We start from the raw sequence: 19,602 nt of genomic DNA on the forward strand, positions 1-19,602 counted from the left end.
CTTGGTGGAAATTGGTGAATCGTCATTCACCTACCTTCAAATATTTTATAGCTTGGATTACGGCATCCCTCTTCCAAGTTATAAAATAGTTTGTTGGGTCCTAGCCTTAATATATCATATTGGGTGTTATATTAAGGACTTAAATCAACTTTACGTGAATTTCTCCCATTGTTGATGTCTGGTTTAGACAACAATGATCTTCCCAAACCAAGCTTTCCTAATGAATATGACTTCCCGAGTTTGGCTCATGGAAGTCATACTTCTCTTCCTCCACCTCCTCCTCCTCCAATTATTCTCCCTAACCCACAAGTTCAAGGTCACTCAAGCCCTAATGGAAAGCAAGGTCTATGTGTGATCACATATTAGAGATGAAGTCACATATTGACAAGCCGGGAGAGTTGGGTGTCAAAGTCTTGAGAAAGTTGGATGTTCAATCACTTTCTAAGTCACATAGTGAGTTCCTTTGGGACTACTATGAAACAGACTATGACATGAACCTTAATGATCATATCTATTTGCTTGGTGCTGCTGAATCAGCAATGATTTGGAACGATAGTAAAGCAAATTTGATTAGAAGATCAACTTCCTAAAAACTTTATGGATAGTGACAATGGTGACACTGGAAATCCAGAAAAAGCATTCTCTTCCTAATGGAAAGGGATTGGCCATAGTCAACCCGGTTGACCAAATGGTAAAGAGAAAGGCTAAGTCTGAGATAGTCCCATTACCAAAGGGTCCATATGTTTATTTTGCCAAAGGAAGGGGTGTTGATTGCAAAGCTGCCAAATTTACCTAAGGATGTTAAAGTCAATAAGTTTGACTCTACATCAGGTAGAGCCCATTATCTAACTCTGTTAGGTTCTATTCTGAGATCCTCATTACATGATGTGACTGGGTCACATGTTGATGTTTTAAGAATCAAAGAATAGAGAGAAATCTTAAAGGAAGTATATGCTGATTCTGATCGCGAAGGTGGATTTCGATCGCATCAGAATTTTGAGCAATTGCTTAAGAAGTTATGATATATTGCTAAGGAATAGATAACAACAATTTTCCATGTGGATTGTAAGGATAAGTTTTTCCGCAAAGTTTTAAAATAAAATAAAATTGTTTAATTTTATTTATTTGAAGTATCCTTACAATAACATTTGTGGAAAATTGTTGCTTATATGATTCCACTGACAGCAATATTGGAAAATGGATTTGATTCTTTCATTTGTGGTAGTGTCTAAATTTACCAAATCAGGAAAGTTCCTCATCGCCCAAGTTTCAATTGGACCGAAACTTGGAATCATGCAAGTTGAATAGTATGATGAATGAGAACTTTCAAGCATTGGAAAATCAAGACTAATTACTTGTTCACATGGATGTGTGAGTCAAGTGAACCACTAAAGGGATCGAGTACACATTCTTGTGCACTGGTCATGTCCACCACAAAGCTCGTTAAGACTATTTGATTTACTAAAGTTTAGTAAATATGGTTATACTTACAAGTTTAAGTATAATTCTGAAACATTGGAAAAGTCTCAATGTATGGCAGAACGAATGGGAAGAATCAAATTAGGCAGAAAGATAAAAGTTTCTCAAATCTGAAAAGATGGGAGAGTACTTTAGTATCATGTTTGTGATCATCTTAATGATTTAGAAATCATATCACAATTAGTCATCTAAAGTTCATCTTAGTGCATTCTTATGACTAAGAAGAGGAGTCATGAATTGTTGAAATGGTTAGATCAGGAAGATGAGTCATACTTCGTTCCAAAACAATTCTTAGAGTCATACTCCAAGATTGTAACTTGAGTGACATATCTTAAAGAAAGGTTTAAAACACTTGTCAAATGTAAGAGTAAAAGTGTCCTACTCTTGTACATTTGAAATTGGTAAGTTGTGATGTTTTGGATAAAACAAAGACCAACTAAGGCCAATTGTGTGAAGTGTTTGTCTTGATAAAGAATCTGCACTATCTCTTGAATATTTGGCAAGATATTCTTATATGTAAAGAGGATAGTGGGAGTGTTAAAGATCCTAAAAAGAATTTCAAGAACTAATCAAGAATAAAACCTGAGGTTCTTCACTAGCACACGACTTGAGGTTTATAACCTATCGTGTTGACATATTCTGTGCCCATTCCAGTTAAAGTTGGCTTTGCATAGGAGTTCTGAAAGTTCTCAATTGGTTGCATAACAACTTGGAAGCAATGGCAGGCCCTGTACTGCCAGGTGGCAAGAAGTTAAGATTGCATAAGTTCAGTCCATATGAGTTTGGATTTGTCATTATCCTTGTCTTGTGACTATGGTTTTGACGATTCACATGGATAAGAACACATACACCATAAAATCTAAGGGTCATAAGGTTTCTCTCCGATTCATGAAAATGATGGTGAGGAAACACTTCCACCAAGTAGATTTGAAGCAGATGGCAAAAGGTCTAAACAATTGAGACTATGATTACGACATCCCTTTTCATAGTTCTGAAATTGTTTAGACACACATTCATGCTATCTAAGGAAAGGTGTATGATTTTTATAAAGTTTTATCAAAGCATCTCGTATAAGAAATCTGAACTTTGGTAAGAAAGTCAATAAAGTATTGATTTCTAGAAGTCCAGCTGATTTCTGAGTACATGTCAAAGCTAGTGGGAGCATAAGTGGTATGCTAATAGTCATCAGGTTAGTGGGAGCATGATAATTATTGTTAGTGTTGCAAGTTAGCAATGTTAATTATAGAAAACAAAAGTTTCAATTCGTGAGGCTGCAGGGATTGAAAAAGTTGTTTTGCTATAATTAAGGGAGAGGATATACTTTATTTCAGTTCTAAAGGCTTAAATTGAGACCTTAATCATCTTTAGTCAAGAATATATATATATATATATATATATATATATATATATATGAATTTCATGTTGGATTGGTTCAACTTAAGGAAATTCTATATATTGCGTTCTCAAAATTCGATTATGATTACGGCATCCCTCTTCATAGTCAAATTTTGAAAACATGGCAAATAAAAATATTGTAGCAAAAGACTGGTCTAGAATCATGTCTTTATGTGAGACATCATGAATCGTGTACCATTTGCTTTGGGTACAGGATCGATTGCATGTGCTATAATATTTGTCATTTCTAAATTTTTCCAAATGCCCAGAGGCATTAAGAAGGGAAAAGGTCTAAAATTGGATATGACTAAAATGATTAAGCAATTGTCGAGGACAATCTGAGGTTTACCAAAGATTGGTTGCTCAGGGACAGTTGGAAGTATAGTGCTAATTTTGGAAGGACCATATTGACATATTCTGAAAAGAGGCATCTCTTATTCAGAAGTGATAGTCAAAATGAGAATATGGACTTGTCTCCATAGGTGGAAGTTATCTGTGTAAGATTAGAAAACTTAATGCAAGAAGCATGTCCAAAGCAATGTACTTTGAATATGAGACTTAGTTTCCATGGAGTTGATCTCCATTGGAATACCTTATAATGACTGTTGGCAAGTCTTTGTGACTTTGTACATATTCATTACAGGAGGGTCAGTGCATATAAGTTTAAAATCTAAACAGATTTCGATAAATGATAGGAATTTTAAATTCTCACATTTTTCGATAAGGATTTGGGAGTGTGAAATTAGAATTATTGAAATTATGTTCAATTGGTTTATTTCACAAAGTAAGGATCATAGACAAACATAGAGTGCATACTTGGTGTATGGCAAAGCTATTGTTTAAGAAAAACATAGTGTACATGCTTGGAGCATGGGACAACTAGTGTTTTTAATTCAAGTATAAAGTTGATAAAACCGAAACAATGAATAATGAGTAATCAGTATGGTGATAAAAAAAAGTGTTTATTTATATTCATAGGGTTTGATACCATATTTGATTCATTTATTCTTGTGTTTCACTTTGCATGTTTTGACTTCCAGAATAAGTAAGTCGCTCTTCCTGAATGATTAAGTTATTCAAACCATCCACAGTCGGTCATATGTTGGAAGTAGATATGAATCAAGACTGTCATGGGTTGGTTTGTAGAGGTCCAAGTTGGTGGACAAAGTGGTGCTACAACACTCATGAGTGCTCATAAGTTCTGAGTATTGGATTCAACCCGCGCTCATTTGAATCACTTCATGGATTTTATCACGAGTGATCATGAGACGATAATATCTTATATTCTTCAAACCTAGAGATATGAGTTGTTACTATGAGTTGGTTATACATTGATTGCACGAAAACGCATTTGGTAACTCGATGTTATAAAACGTGCCTTTGTGTATGATTCAACAAGTAGTAGAACAAGCCATATGAGTTGAAGTTTATCCATTCCTTTTACCTTCGAGATAAAAGCGATATCTGTGAGCCCCTCGATGATTTAGCGATGACACATGTGAGTGCTTGGCCAAGCCAGGACTGATTTGATTTGTTCAATCAGTCAGTCATCATAAATCGAAAATCGGGAAACAACAAATGGACAGAGAGAATGATTATAATCCATGTCTCAGTCCATATGATATCTAGAATGGAGGAATATATGATCCCTTATCTAATGGACAAGTCATTGACAAGGTCAGAGTTCGACAGCGGCTTTAAGAGCTACGATTGCCAGTTAGGTTTTGAAGTCATACTCAATAATAGATTTAGACTTATCCAAGTGGGAGACTGTTGGATTAATGTCTAAGTCCATAACTATATTTGGTATGTACTTGACCCTACCCGGCATGGTCCATTTGGGTTGCACTTCACCGGCACAATTTATATGGATAGTCTTTTGAGAATAGTATATTTATGATTTATATTAATATATTATAAGTTCTAATATATTAATATGGAATCATATTATTTAATTAGTATTGATCAAGAATTAATTTAGAATTAATTAAGTGATCAAAAAGAACTAATTAAATATGGACTCTTATATATATATATATGGAATGGGCCAAGTTCATTTAGGTTGGGCTAAGCTTTCATGGATGGTCCATGGAGCTTTTAACCCATGGATCCTATGTAAATGAAAGGTCATGGGTATTAGGGTTTACATGGATGTAACCCTAATCCTCCATAATATATAAAGGGGTCCTTGGCTCACAAAATTGGCACAAGTGTGTGAAAATAAGAGTGGGCCGATTTTAGTGTGCATACATATTCTCTCAAGTTCTTCCAAGGTGTTTTGGTGATTTGTGATTCCATTTGAGGCTTCCACACTATTGGGGCTAAGCTCTTAAAGCTTGAAGACATCAAGCTACATAAAAAGGTATGTCATCTAACTAGAACTTTGTAGTATAGGTGCTTCATAATATGCTAGTTAGGATGAAACCTTGGAATAGTTAATATTTGCATGTATAATAGAGAAAACATAGATCCAAGGTTTATAGGGTTGCATGTACACCATAGGAGTGTTAGAATGCTCAAAACCCAACAGTTTGAACCCCAATTAGGGGAGAACTGGTTATTCCTGGAGAGGGAGCTTTTCATGGTCTGGTTCTCTATTCAGGTGCGAGTGTTAGGTGATATCATCAGCAAGGTTGTTTGGGGTATTTAAGTGCCCATTGTTAGGGATTCCCCCGATGTGTTTCCTGAGGAGTTACCAGGAGTGCCTCCCAAGAGGCAAGTCGAGTTTCGGATTGATTTGGTTCATGGTGCGGCTCCAATAGCCAAGGCACTGTGTCGCTTGACACCACCAGAGATGCAGGAGTTGTCTACGCAACTTTAGGAGCTGCTAGACAAGGGTTTTATTCAACCGAGCAGTTCTCCATAGGGAGCAATGATCATTTTCATGAAGAAGAAGGATGGTTCTCACAGGATGTGTATTGACTACCGGGAGTTGAATAAGCTAACGGTAAAGAACTTTACCCACTCCTGAGGATTGACAAATTGTTTGACTAACTTCAGGGTGCATCTTGGTTTTCCAAGATTGATTTGCGATCGGGGTACCATCAGATGAGGTTCAGGGATGATGATGTGCAGAAGACAGCCTTTAGGACTCGTTATGGTCGTTACGATTCGTGGTGATGCCATTCGGGCTCACCAATTCACCAACAACATTCATGGATCTCATGAACCAGGTTTGTAAGCCGATGTTGGATCAGTTAGTGATAATATTCATAGATGATATTATGGTCTACTCCAAGAACAAGGAGCAACACGAGGAGCACTTATGAAAGGTATTGGAGACCCTGAGGAGGGAGAGGCTTTATGCTAAATTCTCCAAATGTGAGTTCTGGTTACGCAGGTGCAGTTCTTGGGGCACATCGTCAATCAGAAGGGTATATTGGTCGACCCGGCCAAGATCGATGCCATGGTGCAATACAAGGTTCCAAGGACCCCATCTGAGGTTCAGAGTTTCATAGGTATCGCGGGGTATTATCGGAGATTTATCTAGGATTTCTCTAAGATTACAGTGCCTTTGACCCGCTTGACGAAGAAGAATGTGACTTTTCGGTGGGGGCCTGATCAACAGTTGCCTTTTGAGACTTTAAGGCAGAGATTATGCGAGGCCCCGATTCTCGTGCTTCCCAAGGGTTTGGATGATTTTTGCTTTATTGTGACGCCTCTATTTCCGGTTTGGGAGTTGTTCTTATGCAAAGAGGTCATATGATTTCTTACGCTTCGAGGTAGCTGAAGCCTCATGAGGTGAATTACCCTACGCATGATTTGGAGTTGGGGCTGTCGTTTTTTCTCTAAAGATTTGGAGGCACTATGGGGTTAGGTGTAATATTTACACTGACCACAAGAGTTTAAGGTACTTGATGGATCATCGGAATTTGAATATGTGGCAACATAGATGGTTGGATATGGTAAAGGACTATGATTGCGAGATCTGTACCACCCTAAGAAGGCAAATGTGGTGGCTGATGCTTTGAGCCGTAAGGCAGTGAGTGCTCCTATCATCGATATTTGTTTTAGGATGGTTATTACTTCGCCTTTGTTGGATTTGATCAAAAAGGCTCATGCAGAGGGATTGAAAAATAAGAACTGGAAGGCTGAGCGAATCGGGGGGGGGGGGGGGCAGATTCCTTTATTTGTTAGAGACTGTTGGGGGTTGTTTAATCAGTATGGTAGAGTTTATATCCCGACTACTGGTCGGGCGAGACATATAGTTCTGGATGAGGCTCATAAGTAAAAGTTTTCGATCCATCTGGGGGCTACGAAGATGTATAGGGATCTGAAATTGAGTTATTGGTGGCCCTATATGAAAAGGGAAATAACCTGGTGTGTCAAGCGGTGCCTGACTTGCAGGAAAGTCAAGGCCAAACATTAGAGACCTCACAGAAAGATGCAGTCGTTACTCATTCCCATGTGGAAGTGGGAATAGATTACCATGGATTTCATCACAAAGTTGCCAAGGACGGCACGTGGAGTCGATTCTATCTGGGTCATTGTTGGTAGATTGACCAATAGTGCACATATCATACCGATTGCTAAGAGTATATCTGCTGAGAAGCTAGCTGATATATATATATATATATATATATATATATATATATATATATATATATATATATATATATATATATATATATATGATGCAACCAGGTCCCGAACCACCGACTAGGTGGAAGAGCTCCTTTACGGCAGAACCTGAGATGTTACACAAAAGAAAACGATATCAGCCGTCGTCCGGGAGGAGCTCCCGGAAAGACGCTCCGACGGTCAAGTTAGTCTAGAGAATGTGGGAGAATATGGTAATGCGTGATCGGAGTTGGGTTCACTTACCTCGGCTGAACCGAGTCCTAGTCCTTTTATAGTGAGGATCCTCCTCGGTCCGTACGGGGATAAGGACTGTGACCCCGAAAGGATTCGTCGCCCTCATTGGAGGCTCTGCTCCACGTTCATGTCACGGCCTCCGATTAGTTCAGGAGATTGTGCTCTGTTTGGGTGCTTTGTCGCCTGAAGCCGTTGTCTTTGGACTATAGCTAAAAGAAAATTCTTGGCGAGGGCGAGCTTTCTACGCGACCGCTACACGGGGCTTGGAGCTACCCAGATCGCTGGGTCGACTCCTTCGCCAGAGGCGCTCTGCCGCGACTCGCTTGTTCTGGCCCGCTCTGAGGGGCGCGTCATCAAGTCCCCCAGTCCAGTAGTCGTAGCGTATGCTAGCTAGCTATGATGTTCTGGACTTAGCAGCTGACACGCGTCATGCTCTTACTTGGTTAGCGCTTCATTTTTCGGCGATGTGACGTTTCGTCGTGGGTGCAGCAGTTACGTCAGCGATGTCAGGGATTTTCACAGATCCCGCCTTTTTTCCCTTTTTATTACCCTGAATGGTTTCTCCTTTTAGCTTCTTTCTCGCCTCTTCGTTCTCCTTTTTCTTCTCTTTTTTTGTTTTGCTATGGCTTCTACTCCAAGCTTGATCCCTACTGCTGCCGAGTTCGACACTCTTCTAGAGGCTTACGGCCTCACCCCTGCCGATGGAGTGGAATTTCCTGTTCCAGGTTCGTTGATCACCCGTCCTCTTGCCGGGAAAGTGGGTGTTTATCTGAAAACCTTCGACGCTGGTCTTTGCCTCCTATTGACCGAATTTCAGGAAGAGATACTCCGGCGCTGTGGGTGTAGCGTGCAGATGTTAACTCTCTGCGCCGTTCACAAAGTGGTCGCTTTTGAGATGATATGTCGTGCTAACGGCATCATCCCCGATTACTTTGTTTTTAAGTACTTTTTCCGGTTTGCCACCACTAATGACAAGTATACCTTCTCTGCCCGTCGCGGTGGGCATAACCTTGTTCTCGATAGCAAGCCTCCGAAAAACTGGCAGGAAAAGTGGTTGTGGGTTAACCAGGAGTTGCTCGGCCGTGACCACCCTCGAGCGGCCATGCCCTCTGATACCATCCCTAAGTTGTTTCCTCATAACCAAGCAACTGCAGATCTCATGCGTTCTCTTCAAGTGGATGTCGATGCTATGTCGGAGGTTATCCTCGCTGGAGTTGGTATGAGCCCCAACTGGCGTTCACGGGGAGAAATGCCTGTGTTTTACTCTGTTTCCGACGGTAAGCTGTTATTATCCTCCGTTTTCTTTTCTTCCTTCCTATTCCCCCCTCCTTATTCTTTAAAAGGAGAAAGAGGGAGGGGCTTATCTGTTATATTGCTGCTTTTATATGTGTTTGCCCTTTTCCTTTTGCCTGGTAGGTGTCGAGTATGCTATCTCCATGGATTCTGTGCTTTGAGGTCGCTATCAAGGGAAGCTGGAGCATCGAGTGGTGCCATTGTACGAGACTCTTGCTCCCCCCCCCCCCCCGTTGCTTGGTTGATGCTACTCCGGTACCTCCACAACCCGCGGGGAACTCTACTACGTCGGGGAGTCGACCGAGCTCCCATACTATCGCGACTCCTGTGACCGCGTCTGCTGCTTTTGCTGGGTCTACTGTTAATAGTCCTCTGGACAGCAAGGTTGGGGTTTTGGCTGGTGCTCGTCGGGTTGCTGAGAAGAGAAAAGTTGTGCAATCAATGAGTGGTCCGGCACCTGAGGGTAGCTCGGGACACATTGGGCGGCGTGTGATGCAGCGTCGTGGCCTCATGCGCTTTTTATCAGCTACTCCATCTAGTTCAGGGGATGTGTTGGTGATACCCGATGATGACACGCAATAGTCGGTGGGTGTTAAGGGGGCGTTTCATCAGCCCATTGTTGTTGTTTCTTCAGATGTTGATGCTAGTCCTCCGACTTCACGGGGTAGTCCTACTGCCGTGACGCCTGAGTTTACGCTGGGATGGAGTCTGGGGCCGGACTCTCGCCTGTCTATACGGACTGTGGCATTGGATTTCACGCGCCATGCTCTTCCTCCGGCCACCGTGAATGACATGGATGCTATGAGCAACACTGTTCTGGCTTATAATCTTGCGTATGCCGCTGCACAGGCCATGACGTATTTGGCCGATGGATCCCGTCGCGTGCAGCAGTTTGATGAGTTAGAGCATCTTCATTCATCCCTTATTGATAGTGAGGCCGATTTGAAAGGTAAAGTGTCAGATTTGAGTGCTACTGTTAGTCGGTTGGAGTGCGATAACAAGTCTTTGGTGTCAGGGAAAATGATATTGGAGGATGTGCGCAGTGTTTTAGAGGGGCAGGTGGAGTCTCTAACTCAGGCCAACGAAGGCTTGATGATTCAAAATGAGAGTTTGGAGCGAGATCTCGCTGATCGTGAACGGGAATTGGAGGTGTTGAGAGGAGATCGTAGTTGGCTCCTTCAAGTTGGTTTTGTGCGTATAATGGACATGCTTCTCGAGCACCCCGAATTTACAGGTGGCATCAGTCGAATCCGCCATGCTGCCTTTGTTGCTGAGGAAGAGTCTGGTTGGTCGAATTTGAAGGCTCAAGTTGATGCTGGGACGTATGATCCTTCGGCCAGCGATTCCCAATCTAGTCATTCTTCAGCGTTGGAGGACGCTTTATTGGCTTTTGCAACTCTTGACTTTGCAGGTTTGCTTGGGCTCGGTCAGCTGGGTATGGACGAAGTAAGGGCATTGTGCGCTTTTGATGAGGATGAAGAAGCTGCAGGTGTGTTGGGTATGGGGGCAGGCGGTGCTGTTGGAAGCAATGTTGGCGGTGGTGATGTTGGTAGCAGTGCTGGTGGTGGTGATGTTGGCGGTGGCGGTGGCGGTGCTGGTGGTGGTGACGTTGGTAGCGGTGCTGGTGGTGGTGATGTTGGCGGTGGCGGTGGCGGTGCTGGTGGTGGTGATGTTGGCGGTGGCGGTGGCGGTGCTGGTGGTGTTGTTGCGTAAGGTTGTTTGTGGCTGCTCTTCCGGAGTATTAAAAGTGTTATTAATACATTTATTTCAGTTTGTATTATGGCCCTTAGGGCTCCTGTGTTGTTTTATGGCCTTTGAGGCTTTTGACGTACCAGACAATATGGCTTGTGTTGGAATGCTTTTGTGTTAATGCTTTTGTGTTGATTATTGCAATCCTGCTATGTAGGTTGACTTTCTTTTTCGTTTTCATATATGTGTTCGTGCATGCGTATATATTGTGCGTTTTGGATTCACTAAGTATCCTCTATGCTATGCATTTCATACTAAAGACAATGCGTGTTTCCATATATTTGCGACTTTTAATACATAGTTGTTCCTTACAGCGATTCCCTATTGGACTACTCTAAGGGTCCATCTGTTGGCCCGGGTGATCAGCCCAACCATAGGATATCTTTCACTTCCTCCCTGCTGTTTAGGGCGCTTCGAGTTTGCTCTTGGTGTGCCTCTGTCTTCCCTTCTGCATAGGGGCCCTTTCTTTCTTTAGATGTGAAACTTCCTCAAATTTCTTGCGTTCCACGTCCTGGGAATCTGCCTTCCTTCTGTAGTTTCGAGGGAGTATGATCCGTTGCAGTGTGGTTCGACTATTCTGTATGGGCCTTCCCATGTTTGGCCTAATTTCCCCTGGGGTTGCGCATGGCTGACTTCGTTCCTTTGCAGGACGTAATCTCAAACTCGAAACGCCTTATTTTTCACGCGGTGGTTGTAATATCTTTCTGTCACCTTTTTGTAGGCGGCCTGGCGTATGCTCGAGCGCTCGCGCCGCTCTTCTAAGAGATCCAAGTTTTCCCTTAGTCCTTCGCTATTTTCTTGTTCCTGGCAGCACTCCGTCCGTATCGATCCTATCATCATTTCTGCCGGTAGCATTGCTTCTGCTCCGTAGGCCAAGCAAAACGGCGTCTCTTTCGTACTAGTCCTTGGTGTGGTCCGGTACGACCAGAGGACTTCCGGCAATTCATCCACCCAGTTGCCTTTCGTTGTGCCCAACCGTTTTTTGATTCCCTGGAGTAAGGTTCTGTTGGATACTTCCATTTGTCCGTTGGCCTAGGGGTGTGCCACGGATGTGAATCTCTGCTCTATTCCCCTTTCTCGGCACCAGTCCTTGAAGGGATTCTCTACAAACTGTAAGCCGTTATCGCTAATTAGGACCCTAGGCGTCCCGAATCTCGTTAAGATGTTCTTCCAGACGAACTTGATTATCTGCCTTCCTGTGATACAAGCCAACGGTTCTGCTTCTATCCACTTGGTGAAGTAGTCAACTGCCACGACTAGAAATTTTACTTTCCCTGGAGCTTCTGGGAAGGGGCCCACTATGTCGATTCCCCATTGATAGAAAGGCCAGGGGCTGAGTATGCTAGTCATCTTGGATGGTGGGGCTTCTTGTGTTGGTGTGAAGGTCTGGCATTCTACACAGGTTCGCGTTAGCTCGATGGCGTCTTGGTGTATTCCTAGCCAGTAAAGGCCCATTCGCAGTACTTTGCCTGTGAGTGCCCGTGCTCCTTCGTGAGCTCCAGCCGACCCTGCATGGGCTTCCTTCAATGCTAGTTTCCCAGCTATGTCGTCGATGCATTTGAGCCATGGGGCTGTGTAGCCTTTCCTATACAACGTTCCCTTGAGCATCGCGTACTGGGGGCTCGCACCTTTGTCTTCCGAGCTTCTCCGTGGTCGTCCGGGAGTATGCCGTGCTAGAGATAGTCTATAATGGGTGTCATCCAATTCGGTTGAGCCGTTGATAGGGAACCAACTTGCCGCTCGTCAATGCTCCTTTCTTTTAGCACCTCCATCAGCACCTCCTTTGATAGGTGCCCAAAGCACGTTGACGCTAACTTGCTGAGAGCGTCTACTCGCCTATTGTTTCCCCTTGAGATTTGCTTTATTGTGAAGCTTTTTAGAGTACCGGTGATCCGTTGTACTGCTTTGACATACCTCTCCATTCCTTTGTCTTTTGCTTCGAATTCTCCTGATACTTGGTTAGCTTCTAGGCGCGAGTCGGTCAAGGCCACAACTCTTTCTGCTCCCATCTTTACTGTTAGCCTGAGACCGGCCAACAGAGCTTCATATTCTGCCTCGTTGTTAGACGCGTGGAAGTCGAAACGCAGGGCATACGTGACTTCCTCTCGTGTGGGGCTGGTTAATATTAGTCCGGCGCCCGACCCTTCTTTGCTAGAGGCCCCATCCGTATAGAGAGTCCATTGTTGGTCGGGCACTCCTCCTGGTTTTTCCTGCTTGCCCGAGTCGACCATTTCTCGCTGAAGCTCTCCCAGGATTTCGAGTAAGAAGTTCGCTAAGGCTTGTCCTTTAATGCTTAACCTGGGGTGGTATGTGATATCGTGCTCTCCTAGCTCTATGGCCCATTTCGCAAGCCGCCCCAACGTCTCCGGCTTTAGGAGTACTTGTTTGATCGGGCAGTTGGTCAAGACTTGTATTTGGTGGGCCTGGAAGTATCAGCGAAGCCTTCGCGCTGCGTATACTAGGGCGAGTACTAGTTTTTCAATGGTAGGGTAATTCATCTCTGGACCCTGCAGGGCCCGACTCACGAAGTAGACTGGTAGCTGGCGCCCTTCTCTGTCGACTACTAGTGCTGACGAGATTGCGTCTCTTGACGTGGACAAATACACATGTAGTACCTCCCCGGGTACCGGGCTAGCCAGGGTTGGTAATGTATGAAGTACCTTTTTTATTCTTTGTAGCGCCTCCTTGGCCTCTATCGTCCATCTGAAGTTGTTTTTCTCTATATAGCCTTTGAGTGTGTTGAATAGCGGCATGGCTTTTTCGGCCGACTTGGAAATGAATCGATTGAGTGCTGTTAGCTTCCCGTTTAGACCCTGCGCGTCTCTTATCGTGCAGGGCGAGGGCGTTTCTTCGAGCTCGTTTACCTTGGTTGGGCTCGGCTGGATGCCTTCCTTCGTGAGATAGTACCCCAAAACTGACCTTCTTCGACCCCGAAGGTGCATTTGGCGGGGTTCAATTTCATCCTGACCTTTTCCAATGTTCGTAGTGTTTCCTCGATGTCTCGCAGCAGCATATTCTCGTCTGGGCTTTTTATAACCATATCGTCAACATAGACCTCGATATTCCGTCCGATTTGGTTGGCGAACAGGGAATCGACGAGCCGCTGGTAGGTTGCCCCAACGTTCTTCAATCCGAATGACATTTTGGTGTAACAAAAGGTGCCATGGTCCGTGTAAAAGGCTGTTTTCTCCTCGTCGTTTGCGCTCATCAGAATCTGGTGATATCCCTTGTAGGCGTCAAGGAAGCACTTCCACCGGAATCCTTGCAGGGATTCTACTTTCTGATCTATTTCGGGTAGTGGATAACAATCTTTTGGGCATACCTTATTTAGATCTGAGTAGTCGATGCACATTCGCTAACTACCGTCATGTTTCCTCACCATTACCGGGTTGGCGATCCATGTTGGGAAAATCGCTTCTCTAAGGATTCCAGCGCTGGTTAGTTTCGCTACTTCCGTGTTGATCGCTTTGTTTCGGTCCCCACCTTGGACCCGCTTCTTCTTCTTTATTTCCTTAGTCCCTGGCTTTATCATCAGCTTGTGCTCTATGATCTCTCTATCGACCCCTACCGTGTCTGTGGGTCTCCATGCAAACACGTGCTTATATTTTTGTAGTAGCTTGACCAGCGCCTCCCTTTTTTTAGTATGGAGGGCCACTCCTACTATCACTCGCTGGTTTGGATGCTCCCTGTTGATCATTCCCCCCCCCCCCCCCGTCTGACGGGTCTGGCTTTGGTCTTTTGGCTTCGGCTGAGATGTCTCTTGGTTGCACAATCTCATAACATTTAAGGTCCTTCGGGGGTGTGGCCAGGATCGCTCCTGGTCCTTGGCTAGTGCTAAACTTAACCACCCCATCGATTGTTGATGGGACTGCTCAAAACCTTAATAGGGCTGGTCGTCCCAGTATGATATTGTGTTCCGACGGGTGTCGTACAACTACAAAATCCACAAGGGTTGTTCGTTTCCTAGTTTTGTCCTGGCTGACTAGTGTGAATGGTAAATGGATCGTACCTAATGGCCATAGGCTGTGCCCCGTAAACCCTGTGAGTTGGCCCGTGGCGGGTTTCAGTCCTTCTTTCCACTCGTTCGGCAGGCATCGGAAACAGTGTTCATATATGATGTATGCCGAGCTCCCAGTGTCGATGTATACCTGATGAACTATGACGTTTTGGATAGACCCTTGAATGACGAGGGGGTTGTCCCCACTCCACCCGGCTGGGATTGGGTCGTTCCTGGAGAACGTTAATCCGTGTGCCGTTTCTGCGACGCCGCGCGTTCGTTCCCCATGCTCTACTCTCCCCCTTTTGTGGTGGATTGCCAACATCTCCAGCTTGGGTTCTGGTTTCCTGGTGGCGTCTTTGGGGTTGTCTGCGTCGAACTTAGCTCTCAAGCTTTTGGCGATCTCTATTACGTTGCCTTTTAACTGTTTCTTTTCGATTTCCCGTTTTAAGACCGCGCAATTGATTGTATCGTGTGTCCTACTCTTGTGGTATTCGCAGTATCGCGTTTTAGTGCCCTTCGTTGCTGGCTTCTCGTCAACTGCGTAGACTTCTGTCTGTCTCCCTCGCTTATCGTCTCTGGTGAAGGCTCTGAAGCGTCCTGTTGGTCGCCTGTCTCGTCCCGTAAACCTAATGTTTCCCCGAAAATCATTGTGGGTTGTGTTGTAGTTATTCCGCCTCCCCGCGGAGGCTGCCATGGCGTTGAGGTATGTCTGCTTCGATGGTTCACCTTCCTCCTGGCGTAAGAAGCGCTCCACCCTTTCTTTCAACTCGGCTCTTGTCTTGGGTTGCTTACCCATGAGTTTTTGGGACAACGATCCTGGTAGCAGGCCCCAGGTGAATGCCCCTGCGATTAGGCCTTCGTCGTGCCCTGGGACATCTAGTGTTGCCTTTGTGAACCTGGCGAAGTAATCTTTAACTGTTTCTCCTTCTCGTTGTTTGCACCCGATGATTATGTGGCAATCACCTTTGTATTTCCGGAGTTGCATGAAGTTTGTTAGGAAGAGGTATTTCAACTAGTTGAAATTGCTGATGCTACCCGATTTCAACGTTTTGAACCATGTTCATGCGTTACCGTCCAAGGTAGTGGGAAAATATGTGCACCAGAACCGCTCGTCTAGTTTCAGGGACGTCATCGTCCATTCATACGTGTCGATGTGGCTGTCCGGGTCGGTAGTTCCGTTGTATGTCTTGAGGTGAGGTAATTTAGCGTTGTTAGGGATTTCATACTCCAGGAGTTCTTTGATAAATGGTGACGTAACACTTCGTGATGAGCAGTCTTGGGTTGGGATATGTTGGCTAAGGTAGTACCCTGGTTGTTGTGTCACCAGAAATGGTTGTACCAGCATGTTGTTGTAGGCGGTTAGATCTGGTATCGATATGTTGTAAGGGTTGGACGGTTGGGTTATAGCATGGGAACTGTATGGCTTGGGGTGAACGGTTGGGACATAATAGGGGGTGTACGGCGTAGGTGTTAGTTGTTGAGTCGGGGGGTTCTGTTGGTGGGCTATGGTTGGCTGTTGGTAGAACAAGAATGGTGGAGCTGGTATGGCACCTGCCATCGACGGCTGGTGGTTCTGTAGCTGTGATGTGGTGCCTGCGTCGGTCATAGTGCCGTTGAGATGTGCACTGCTTGCAAGGGGTGTGACAGTTGTCGTTTGGGTATTATGAGGATTAACGATAGCGAGGAGAAGAGGTAGTGTGGTGTACATTGGTCGGTTCTGGGATGGGGTTAAGTGTGTCACATTTGGTAGTGGTCGGGGTTGAGACGGGTTGGTTTGCACAGCCGTGGTGATGGGGTTTAGTAGCGATTCTGGTGGTACGGTCACTGGAGCTTGCGGCAGCGGACCACTTGGAGCTGGTGCTGCGTTGAGATTTGGCCTCGGGTTCCCGATTAACGACGGTGCCTCGGGGGTTGGTGTTCGGTTGCCGGGAAATGGGGCTGTCGGATTGTCTTCCGTCCCCAAAGGTCCCATCGGGCGTGTGGGGCTGTGCGGTTGTTCCGACGGCTCGCCCGTCGCTTTCTCCGCCATGTGTGGTTGTGAAAGGTAGTAAAAATGGGAAAGGGTTTGCGTATCTGTTGTCACACAAACGGATGGCGCCAAATGATGCGACCAGGTCCCGAACCACCGGCTAGGTGGAAGAGCTCCTTTGCGGCAGAACCTGAGATGTCACACAAAAGAAAAGGATGTCATCCGTCGTCTGGGAGGAGCTCCCAGAAAGACTCTCCAACGGTCAAGTTAGTCTAGAGAATGTGGGAGAATATGGTAATGCGTGATTGGAGTTGGGTTCAATTACCTCGGCTGAACCGAGTGCTAGTCCTTTTATAGTGAGGATCCTCCTCGGTCCGTACGGGGACAGGGACTGTGACCCCGACAAGATCCGTCGCCCTCATTGGAGGCTCTGCTCCACGTTCGTGTCCCGGCCTTCGATTGGTTCAGGTGATTGTGCTCTGTTTGGGTGCTTTGTCGCCTGAAGCCGTTGTCTTTGGACTGTAGCTAAAAGACAATTCTTGGCGAGGGCGAGCTTTCTACGCGATCGCTACGCGGGGCTTGGAGCTACCCAGATTGCTGGGTCGACTCCTTCGCCAGAGGCGCTCTGCCGCGACTCTCTTGTTTCTGGACCGCTCTGAGGGGCGCGTCATCATATATATATACGGGAGGTGGTGGTTCGGCATTGAGTGCCAGTTTTGGTGGTTTCGGACCGGGATGTTCGTTTCACTTCCAGGTTTTGGAGGAAGTTTCATGAGGATTTGGGTACTCAGTTGTATTTAGTACGACATACCACCCTAGACCGACAGTCAAAGCAAGTGGACGATTAGGACGCTCGAAGATATGCTCTGGGCATGTGTATTATATTTTGGAGGAAATTGGGATACTTACCTTGCACTGGCCGATTTCTCTTGCAACAATAGTTATCATGCCAATATTGACCGACCACCTTTTGAGATGTTGTATATATTGTAGGAGGTGCACGACCCCAGTTTATTGGGGGGAGGTCGAACATCGGGTCATGGGGAGTACTGAGGTAGTACTCAAGACCATTGAGTTGATTCAGCAGGTGTGTGACAGGTTGTGAGTAACACAAAGTCGGAAAAAGAGTTATGCAGATCGGATACATTCAGACCTCAGGTTTCAGGTGGGGGACTTGGTGCTACTGGAGTTCTCACCTTGGAAAGGTGTCATCCGATTTTGGAAGCGAGGCAAGCTGGGCAACAGATTTATTGGTCCCTTCAGGATTTCTGCCTGAGTGGGCAAGGTTGCCTACCGACTGGATTTTCCTGACGAACTCAGCCAGATCCACAACACATTCCATATTTCTCAGCTCCAGAAGTGTGTAGACGATGAGTCCTCAGTTGTCCCTTTAGATGATATTCAGGTTGATGATCGCCTGAATTATGTGGAGAGACCAATGGCGATCTTGGATAGGAATATGAAGGTCTTGCACAACAAAGTGGTGTCTTTTGTCAAGGTCCAATGGCAGCATCAGAGCCGAAAAGACTTAGGAGCCTGATGTGGAGATGCGAGAGCACTACCTGGATTTATTCACAGCAGCAGACTTCGAGGAAGAAGTATATTTCGAGTGGGGGGGGGGGGAGTTGTAACATCTTGATTTTCAGGTATTCCCTTTTCGACCCGTGGATTGTGAATTGTTTACAAAGTTAGTTAGTCCCTAAGGGCATTTTCATAATTTTTGGCCATGCACACGTATGTTGGGCGTGCACCGAGTACGTAGGGCGTACTTAGCCAGGGTGCAAACCCTAATTTTGAGGGTTTAGACCCTATTTAAACATATTTATGGCCTTATACTCTCTCTTAACTCCAGCCTCCTTCATCATTTCGAAACCTTACTGAGTATGAGTGCATTTTGAAGCTTGAAGAGTCTTTTGGTGCCATTTTGGAGCTTTTAGAGGTGAAGGAAGAACCTTGAAGTTGTGGTGCTTCACTCAAGACTTTGGATCCAACAACTACTCTCCCTTGTGCATCTTTTGGAGGTATAAAGCTCCAACCTTGATGAATGTTTCATTAAGATCTTGTTCTAGCTTAAAGTTGGCACCTTTTTATCCCAAATATTGATCATTGTGAGTATGGAATACTCCAAGACATTTGAGTTGTCCTTTGAGAGGTTTTAGGGTGTGCTAAGTCATAAAAATGTGATCTTGGGCATTAGTTTCTTTCCATGCATGATCTAGGTTGTCTTAATGGGTTAAGAAGTTAGGGTTTTTGGTTTTGGGAACTTAATAGCCATGCAAGATCATAAAGTTGGAAACTTTATAATTATGGACATCTTTTTAGGGCTAGATCTGGATTTTGGACGAAAGAGCTTAAGGATTAAGCCTTTAATGGAAAGAATGGGTGGCAGTCGCGTATGTTGGGCGTACCAAAGGGTATGTTGCGTGTACCTAGTCAGACCCTCAATGTCGGTCAAACGCATAGTACTCCCAACGTACTCACCAAGTTGACCCGGTTGACTTTGACATTGACTTTGACCAGGAGTTGACCAAGTCTGACCTAGGGGTATTTTGGGTATTTTGAGATGTAGTTTGAGTTTGGGTCATTGTTATTCATGAAGGTGACCGGTAGAGTTGATTTTGGGAGCAACGTTTTGTTCAACTTCTCACCCGACTGTAAGGTGAGTTTTCTCACTGTATCCATAGGTTGAAAGCACTAATACCGACCTATTATTGTATTATTTAGGGTGATAGCGGTTATGTGGCTTATATGTGTGTATGTTGGGTTGAAATATACCCTAGGGCGGGGCCTACTATCATATTTTCGGGTTGAAATAGACCCCATGGCAGTGCCCACCATTGTTTTTTTAGGTTGAAAGATACCCCAGGGCGGGACCCATATATGTTGATCGGGTTGAAATACG

At 44.9% G+C, this 19,602-nt stretch overlaps 2 protein-coding genes across 2 annotated transcripts; both read right to left on the minus strand.

Moving 5' to 3' along the window:
* Nucleotides 1-11,388: 11,388 nt before the first annotated feature.
* LOC145164777 (uncharacterized) lies at nt 11,389-11,751 on the minus strand. The gene has a single exon (XM_079083459.1). It carries the CDS (start codon nt 11,749-11,751, stop codon nt 11,389-11,391), a length of 363 nt encoding a protein of 120 aa, XP_078939585.1.
* Nucleotides 11,752-12,404: 653 nt separating this feature from the next.
* LOC145164778 (uncharacterized) lies at nt 12,405-12,962 on the minus strand. Its single transcript, XM_079083460.1, has one exon. The coding sequence runs from the start codon at nt 12,960-12,962 to the stop codon at nt 12,405-12,407; it is 558 nt and encodes a 185-aa protein (XP_078939586.1).
* Nucleotides 12,963-19,602: the final 6,640 nt, after the last annotated feature.

The sequence above is a fragment of the Lactuca virosa genome, chromosome 3 (assembly GCF_052849685.1).
Source record: "Lactuca virosa cultivar CGN04683 chromosome 3, Lactuca_virosa_CGN04683_v6, whole genome shotgun sequence".
NCBI lineage: Eukaryota > Viridiplantae > Streptophyta > Magnoliopsida > Asterales > Asteraceae > Lactuca > Lactuca virosa.